This window comes from Oncorhynchus keta, chromosome 26 (assembly GCF_023373465.1).
Source record: "Oncorhynchus keta strain PuntledgeMale-10-30-2019 chromosome 26, Oket_V2, whole genome shotgun sequence".
NCBI lineage: Eukaryota > Metazoa > Chordata > Actinopteri > Salmoniformes > Salmonidae > Oncorhynchus > Oncorhynchus keta.
The window spans coordinates 29933902-29943117 of record NC_068446.1 but is presented as its reverse complement, the minus strand read 5'-3'; the positions used below and the strand labels follow the sequence as shown (position 1 = coordinate 29943117).

At 43.9% G+C, this 9216-nt stretch overlaps 1 protein-coding gene across 4 annotated transcripts in view; it reads right to left on the bottom strand.

The window, feature by feature from the left end:
* Positions 1–3680, bottom strand: part of atp8b3 (ATPase phospholipid transporting 8B3) — a 57522-nt gene extending 53842 nt beyond the window's left edge. The window contains exons 1-8 of one of the 4 annotated variants that reach the window (XM_052480523.1): positions 3439–3680; positions 2950–3228; positions 2762–2820; positions 2601–2664; positions 2039–2130; positions 1782–1895; positions 628–726; positions 199–260 (exon numbers count right to left, since the gene is read on the bottom strand). In XM_052480523.1, coding sequence (XP_052336483.1) covers positions 199–260; positions 628–726; positions 1782–1895; positions 2039–2130; positions 2601–2637 — 404 coding nt within the window. In that variant the 5' untranslated portion in view covers positions 2638–2664; positions 2762–2820; positions 2950–3228; positions 3439–3680. The remainder of the gene's footprint in view (positions 1–198; positions 261–627; positions 727–1781; positions 1896–2038; positions 2131–2600; positions 2665–2761; positions 2821–2949; positions 3229–3438) is intronic. The other 3 variants (XM_052480524.1, XM_052480526.1, XM_052480525.1) reach the window with 3 other exon arrangements.
* Between the last annotated feature and the right edge of the window lie 5536 nt (positions 3681–9216).

The following is a 9216-nucleotide window of genomic DNA, read 5'->3' as shown; positions in this document are numbered from 1 at the left end:
GAGAGACAGAAAGGAGAGAGACAAAATGGACAAAGAAAGGAGTTGAGGTAAAGACCTACATTATTTTCCTTGTTCTAGAAGCACAAAGGAACTGACATACAGTACATTGACACAAACGTTTAAATGTTTTACAGTTCACAAGGTTGTCTGTAGTTAGGTTTGTTCCCTAAGAGGCAGAGCTGGCATCCTTGTGCTCACCTCTGGGAGATGAGGACATCACTGGGTCGCCTATTAATCTGAGAGTCACTGTGTCTCCTGGCCTGAGGGAGAGAGAGAGAGAGATAGTAGAGACAGACAGACAGATAATAAATGGTGAATAGGAAAGAGCGAGAGAGAAATAGAGAGAGAAAACACATTTAGGGGACCATATAGTGACACAAGCTGGGAGATGTACATCCTTCACTAATTGACAAGTCAACAAAGCCTTTCAAAAGGGGTGTAAACACCATAACGCAGTGATGCACATAACCATAGAATGCTCCATGCAAAACATAATCGCTGCTGGAGGAGAGAAGCTAGTTCAAAATCTATGCAACTTGGAAGACCAGTTTGTCAATGAGTACAAGGAGTCAATGAGGACAATGAATGAGCGAGGTGCGTGATTGGAGTGTGAGTGAGTAATCTCACCAGGTCATTGGTCAGGTCTTTAAGCCCCCGTACTGACAGAACTATTACCAGGGGAATGGTGGTGGTGTACCAGGGGATGGACGAGATGGCAGGGACACACTGGAAACACACACACACACATGCACATATGCATGCACTCTAGTGCTGAGCGATTAACCAAGATTTTTAATGTTGTTGTTTTTAAGCAACTAATTGACCGACGTTTGTTCAATTACTTGAATTCCATTTCGTGTTGTTTTTTTGTGAGCCCAACGAGCCGTTTCTCTAGAGAGAAATCAAATTATTCACGAGAGAAATCAAGTCAAGAACTATGTGGGATCCGGCACTGAAGGAAATATTCAACCTCGTTCAGTGCAGAAATGTGGTCATTTCCTTCAATGACTGTAATCCTTTGTGCCTGCTCTTTCCTGATCGGACAGAGACGGATACACTTTTACAGCTGCTACATTAGGTTAGGCAGACACATCACTGGCAACACATGACAGAGGAACGTGCACAACACAACACTGCCAGGGATAGAGAAGAATGTGATAGTATGCCTTATCTACTTTGAAGAACTAGTCAAATTATTTTGTCAGACATACTTAGGATTTAAAATTTGAATGTTCACTATTTTCGTATTTTGAATTTGAATGTTCACTATTTTCGGATTTTGAATTTCCATTAAAAAGCTCTAATGTCATTTTAATGTCATTATTTCATAATGCATTTAATGTTAAAAAAAAATATCGAAACCAACATAAAAAAAACAATTTTTGTTTTAATAATTGGACCGAAACCGGACAGACCTAAAAAAGCAATGTTTGCTCAGCACGAATGCACACACACACACACACACACACACACACACACACACACACACACACACACACACACACACACACACACACACACACACACACACACACACACACACACACACACACACACACACACATATTGATTACCACATTCACTGAATCACAAGTATAAATTGCACACAAGCTGCTCATACTAGTCTAAAACAATCGAAAATATTACCATTCTTTTGTCAACATATATACAGATAAATAAAATCACTAATGTCAAATATTGGCCCAAAAATACATATGATTTACCCATCCTCAGAAACCATAGAAACGAACTGAGTAGATAAATGAAACCCAGAGTCTGACCTGCATCACCACCATGAGGAGGAAGTAAAGGTTAGCTACTCGCTGGAACTGTTCGTACAGCGTGAGGGGTAGGAAGGTCAGAGGGGAGTACTTAAAACTGCGCACCACATTGTCCTGGCAACCCAACCCAGAGGACAGACACAGAAAGAAACACAGAGAGAGAGACACAAGGGAGACGTGAGTGTTTGTCAATTAGTGGGTTAGTGTGTTTGTGCCGACAGTGTTGGGTTACAACAACACAGTGTACTGTGACTCACGGCATATCGGCCCCAGCGGAAACACAGAAAGGATCTCTGCTGTCGATGTTTGTGGAAGTGGCGGCTGTTTGCTCTCACCTCCCACGTAATATCTGTTAAAGACAGGGTTAAAGAAAAGCCTATTACAACCACAAATTGTCTTTCTCTATCACCAAAGAGATTTGAGGAGGGCATAGCACAGGGACTAGGTCACGTCACTGTCCATCACATATGGGGTAAGATGAGATCATGTGTGTGTGTGTGTGTGTGTGTGTGTGTGTGTGTGTGTGTGTGTGTGTGTGTGTGTGTGTGTGTGTGTGTGTGTGTGTGTGTGACAGACTGTAGTGTGTTATTATTACATCTCTCAGGGGGAATCTTGCAGCCCCTTATTCCCCTATCCTGCACCTGGAGAAGGCAGAAATTACTCTAATAGCTTCTTCTGAGGAAACCGGATCCCTTAAAACACTCCGTCATTATCAAACTAGGTCAAAGGTCATGTATAGGATGCTTTATTTGACATCTAGACACACTTTCACTTGTTTCATGCAAATATGGATGGACACAAAGACTGGACTGGACTGACCTGTTTCAGGGTTGGTGGTAGTATCCCCTTTGGTCATGGTGCTATAATGACTAAATATACTGTTCTGGAAGAGTGAAACAGAGAGCAACAGTCAAGTTATTCATAACATTGACTCTCATGTCAGCCCTGTTACTCATTCCACTGTTGCCATGCTTGCTTACCTCATAGGACACACAGAGAGAAAGAGGGAATCTTGACTCCTCAAATCATTGACTGTGACCTATTCTCATCAGAAAGACACACAAAATCCTATGTCACTACTGGTCGTTTGAGGTGGCTGAGTGTGAACTCAAATGTTCCCAAGGTTTAACATTTAAGACGTTCGATCAGTAGATGACAAAATACCTACCGAACATGAGTTAACCCAGCTTTGGTTGAAAGTCTTTGTTTGGTAAGCAGTTGGTGAAACTTGTCGATCCAACTATTTGAGTATCATACTTTTAAGCCAGGACTCTCAAAAGGTAACACAACAAGAGGTGGTGAATCGTGGTAGATATCCTGTTTTCATCTGTCACCATGGCCTAAAGAGGAGTAATGATCGTATTCAGTGGAATGAAGGTCAACCCAGTTCACCTCAGACGGACCAGAGAGAGGGGCTCCACCTCCTTAGCTCTAATTCCCTCTTCTCCTTACAAAGAAAATAGATAACATGTAAATGTTACCTGATGACAACAAACACCAACCCTAAACACTAGCCTCCCGCACACAATTTAGCTTAAACAGCACAAACTCGAATAAGCTCCCACAATTAATGAACTAAGAAACGTACTTCCTAACAAACCCATAGCTCGATGTTAAAAAGTGTGTAGGTGTGTAGGTGATCGTTAATAACACTCACCTGTAAACAGCAGCCTTTGAGTATCCCTCCATGGCTTGTGTGTCTCTGTGTTTCACATAACACCTGTTACCAGGTGACGATCACACGTGCCAACAAACTCAGCAGTCAGACCACAGCTGAATATTAACATGGTGGTGACTGTCCACACATTCTCCACAGCATTTCATAACATTCCTCCCTCTTTTCCTGCCTCTCTCAGTCCCTGCCCCTCTCTCTTTCCCAGGTAGCTTCAGTATCAACATATTCTACCTGCACCTGCCAGAGAGAGGGAGGGAGGGAGGGAGGGAGGGAGGGAGGGAGGGAGGGAGGGAGGGAGGGAGGGAGGGAGGGAGGGAGGGAGGGAGGGAGGGAGGGAGGGAGGGAGGGAGGGAGGGAGGGACAATGTGTAAGGAGAGACGGGAGAAAAAAATAAAATGAAAGGTGGAAAGGTTATAAGAGTTTGTGGGAGAACACAAATCCCAGTGGTCCCTCGTTCCCCAGCCCCTTTTCCCTGGCCATTCAACATTGAGATGTACTCGTCTGTACAGAGGGACCCATTGACGTCTTTGACTGAATTTCAATAGTTTAAGGAGGATGGGAAAGCAGTCTACAGAAAACAAGGAAATTATTTTGAGATTTAGTCTTTGTCACAATGCTAATAAGGCTAACTAACACAGGCCTGAATGTCAGGTGAAAGTATGTATAAGTAGGTAATAGGTCACCATCTTTGTCCTGGAAATACCAGACCAAATTCCCAGTTCTGATTTCCTTTCACCATGGGTTTCGTGTTCTTTCCCCTCACAACACTGAGGTCTCCTTTTCTTCCCCACATCATCCCCCTCTCTCCCTCTTCCCTCCTCTCCCTTTCCTTCTCCTCCTATCTCTTCCTCTGTCTTTTCTCTCCCTATCTCCCTCTCTCCCTCCTTCTTTCTCCATTCCTCTCTCTCCTTCTCGCTCTATTTTTCCTTACCTCTCTCTCCCTCTCTCTCTTTCTCCCTTCCTCTCTCCCCCTCTCTCCTTCTCTCCTACTCTGTCTATTAGAGCACTCCAAGCTGCAGGAGGACTGAGATGAGGATGGAGGGGCACAGTGAGCTCCCTCCCATGGGTGGTTACTCTGTCTTTATCCTCAAAGGGAAGCTCCTTTCCACACAAAGCCCCATGTATTGACCTTACAACATGATGAAAAACCTCCATACACCTCAACTAGGAAAGTGCTTTCGGTATACCACGTTATGCCATAATCAATTTGATTGTTTATGGCATAACACTGTCTGCTATTTATTGACATGTTCTGCTAACTCACTGTTAACTCACTACTCCAAGTTCTGGAGCCTCCAGCGACGGTTCCCAGTCCGGAGCCTCCGGGGACGATCTACGGTCCAGAGTCCCCGGCGATGATCCACGGTTCGATTCCTCCGGCGATGACTCACGGTCCGGCGCTTCCAGCGACAATCCCCGCACCAGAGGCGCCCCCGAGGTTGGCGGAGCCACGAGCAGAGCGGGTTCTACGTCCCGAACCGGAGCCGCCACCAAGGCTAGATGCCCACCGGGACCCTCCCCCATAGAGTCAGGTTTTGCGGCCGGGGTCCGCACCTTTGGGGGGGGGGTACTGTCACACCCTGACTTTAGAGAGCCTTTTTATTCTCTATTTGGTTAGGTCAGGGTGTGACTAGGGTGGGAAATCTATGGTTTCTATTTCTTTGTTGGCCGGGTATGGTTCCCAATCAGAGGCAGCTGTCTATCGTTGTCTCTGATTGGGGATCATACTTAGGCTGCCTTTTCCCACCTGTAGTTTGTGGGATCTTGTTTTGGTACTGTGCAGTTTCGCCCTACTATACTTTACATTTCGTTGGTATTTGTTGTTTTTTCGGTGTTCATTGAATAAAGTAAGATGAACGCCTAACACGCTGCACCTTGGTCCGATCCTTCCATCGACGAGCGTAACACCTATTACATTCATGTATGGGCTATAGTATTTGAATAGCCATTCTGGTCTAAATTCTTCTTCCAGTCCTCTTGTGTATTTCAAGTTCTCAACCACATTCAGAGGACTGACGTGGACCAGAAAACCACCCAGCTAGCACATAATGTTCTGAGAACCATATGTTTCTTAGAACTCAGTGAGAGTGTGTTTGTCTTATGGTTATTTTGCATACAACTTTCTGGAAATGGTGCAGGAAAGTTGCTTGACTTTGGAACATTCTCAGCACATGTAGCTCTTTCCTACAGTCAAATGACCAAATCGCCTTCTAGTGGCCTCATGGGTGGACTGTTATTAATATTTTTCATAATTAATCAACTTTATTATTTTATTTATTTTTTATCCGGTGTTTCTATGTCAAACAGTTTTGCTATATTTCAGTCTGCTGTGATGTACTTCAAGTGTAACATTGGGATTCAAATTCTAAATGTAAGACATTTCAACTATATCTGACATGGTACAGGTGTCTTCTTTTGTTTAAAACCATAACCATGTGTGTTAAAAGTCTTCTTGAAAGATTTAAGGAAGTTACTCAAAAACCTCCAAATAACCTATCATTTCTGTTCTGAGAGCGTTTGATTTGATTTGATTTAATAAAACCTCCCAGGAAATATTTCAAGAAACCAGAGTAAAACGTTTTCAGAACCTCCATGAACCTAAAAAAATTTATGTTCTCAGAACATTTAAAAAAACATTTTGTTTTACAGGTCACGAAACGTATGACTTCTTTCCCACAACCAATGTGAAACCAAAAATATACATTCCCACAACTTCCAACGAACCAAATGTGCTAGATGGGAAAGGTGGCCACAACAGTGGAAACTACTGAATGGTCTGGAATCACGATGGAACCACAGCAACTGTCAGGATTGTATATCAAAACGGTGGGTCAATTTCCTTAGGTCAAAGGCAACTTATCACCATTACTGTTTGGAAGATCAGAAGTGGACATGCAATGACTATCATTGGTATCAGTATGAAATAAATAAGTATATAAAACCCCTAAGATACATAGCTAATTATCTCAAAGCATGTTCTAGGTTCAAAAGGCATGTGTTATCAGAGCCATTTAGATGTCATACAATTCCACTGTTCAGTCAGCCCACCATCTTGTGCTTTTCTCTGTTGCGTTGCCATCTGGTGGTTGTAAATAACCACTGCAGCTTGACAATCCACTACAAATTATTACCAGTTTATAAACATTAACAATACTTCATGTTCTGTCAACACATATAAATATCTTACAGCTAGATCAAATGGTTCAATTGTATGTACTCTATTTAACATAGTGTTAAATGTGGTTATGTTTTTTACTCATACCCATATTTGATTATCCTCAAAAGGGCCCCATACTAAACCTTGAACGCAAATGTCTTTGTGTGTGCAGACGTGTGTATTTTATCAGGAACAATCAGTCCCATCTATTTTTAAATGTGGGCTTGCAGCAGAGTGGTTTTCTGAGATGCGTTGAGGCATGGAGTCTCAAACCTCCACACACAATAAGGCCAGTCGGACAGGCTTTTTCCACTACAGTTTAACTGCTGCCTGATATACCTGCTAAACCTCATATCCCTCAGCAAACACACACACACACACACACACACACACACACACACACACACACACACACACACACACACACACACACACACACACACACACACACACACACACACACACACACACACACACACACACACACACACACACACACACACACACACACACACACACACACACACACACACACACTTCGATGTGAATCTACCACACCACTGAATATAGCACAACAGGAGGAGGCCTAGTTGTGATAGTACATGTAACCGTTGGGACAGTTGATGATTGATGTCCACACACAGAGAGCTGGATGGGCAGACATACTGCAGTATATTCAGTCGGGAGTACATCAGTACCACTGTGTTGGTGTCAAACTGCAGCCCAGTAGCGCAGAGAGGACTGGAGGCCCCTTTGAGCTAGCTCCATCTCACCTGGTTAGATCAAACCAGTACTCAGTCCAATCAAATCAAATCAAATTGCATTTGTCACATGCGCCGAATACAACAGGTGTAGTAGACCTTACCGTTAAATGTTAACTTACAAGCCCTTAACCAACAATGCAGTTCAAGAAATAGAGTTAAGAAAATACTTGCTAAATAAACTAAAGTAAAAAATTAAATCAAAAGTAACACAATAAGATTACATAACAATAATGAGGCTATGTACAGGGGGTACCTGTACCGAGTCAATATGCAGGGGAACAGGTTAGTCGAGGTCATTTGTACATGTAGGTAGGGGTAAAGGGACTATGCATGGATAATAAACAGCCCGGGTAGCCATTTGATTAGTTGTTCAGCAGTCTTATGGCTTGGGGGTAGAAGCTGTTAAGGAGCCTTTTGGACTTTGACTTGGAGGTGCGGTAGCGCTAGCCGTGCGGTAGCAGAGAGAACAGTCTAGGACTGGAGCCTTTGGCTATTTCTCGGGCCTTCCTTTGACACCGCCTAGTATATAGGTCCTGGATGGCAGGAAGCTTGGCCCCAGCGATGTATTGGGCCGTATGCACTACCCTCTGTAGTGGCTTACTGTCAGATGCCGAGCAGGTGCCATACCAGGCAGTGATGCAACCGGTCAGGATGCTCTCAATGGTGCAGCTGTAGATCTGCTTGGTCACGCAGTCGTGGGTGAACAGGAAGTACAGGAGGGGACTGAGCACACACCCCTGTGGAGACCCTGTGTTGAGGATCAGCATGGTGGATGTGTTGTTACCTATCCTTACCACCTTGGGGCGGCCCATCAGGAAGTCAAGGATCCAGTTGCAGAGAAAGGTGTTTAGTCCCAGGGTCCTTAGCTTATTGATGAGCTTTGAGGGCACTATGGTGTTGAATGCTGAGCTGTAGTCAATGAACAGCATTCTCATATAGATGTTCCTTTTGTCCAGGTGGGAAAGGGCAGTGTGGAGTGCGATTGAGATGACATCATCTTTGGATCTGTTGAGGTGGTTGGCGAATTGGAGTGGGTCTAGTTTCTGGGATGATGGTGTTGATGTGAGTCATGACCAGCCTTTCAAAGTACTTCATGGCTACCGACATTTAAAAAATGTACCATTATCTAACCAGGTAAGCTAGTTGAGAACAAGTTCTCATTTACAACTGCGACCTGGCCAAGATAAAGCAAAGCAGTGCGACAGAAACACAACACAGAGTTACACATGGAATAAACAAGCATACAGTCAATAACACAATAGAAAAAAAATAAAGTCTATATACAGTGTGTACAAATGGCATGAGGAGGTAGGCTATAAATAGGCCATAGTAGCAAGCAAAGTAATTACAATTTAGCAGATTAACACTGGAGTGATAGATGAGCAGATGATGGTGTGTAAGTAGTGATACTCGTGTGCAAAAAAGCAGCAAAGTAAATAAAAACATTATGGGGATGAGGTAGGTAGATTGTGTGGCCTATTTACAGATGAACTAAGTACAGCTGCAGCGATCAGTTAGCTGCTCAGATAGCTGATGTTTAAAGTTAGTGAGGGAAAGGTAAGTCTCCAGCTTCAGCGATTTTTGCAATTCGTTCCACTCACTGGCAGCAGAGAACTGGAAGGAAAGACGGCCAAAGGTGGTGTTGGCTTTGGGGATGACCAGTGTGATATACCTGCTGGAGCGTGTACTACGGGTGGGTGTTGTTATCATGACCAGTGAGCTGAGATAAGGCGGAGCTTTACCTAGCAGAGACTTATAGATGACCTGGAGCAGGTGGGTCTGGCGACGAATGTAGCGAGGGCCATCCGGCTAGAGCATACAGGTCGCAGTGGTGGGTGG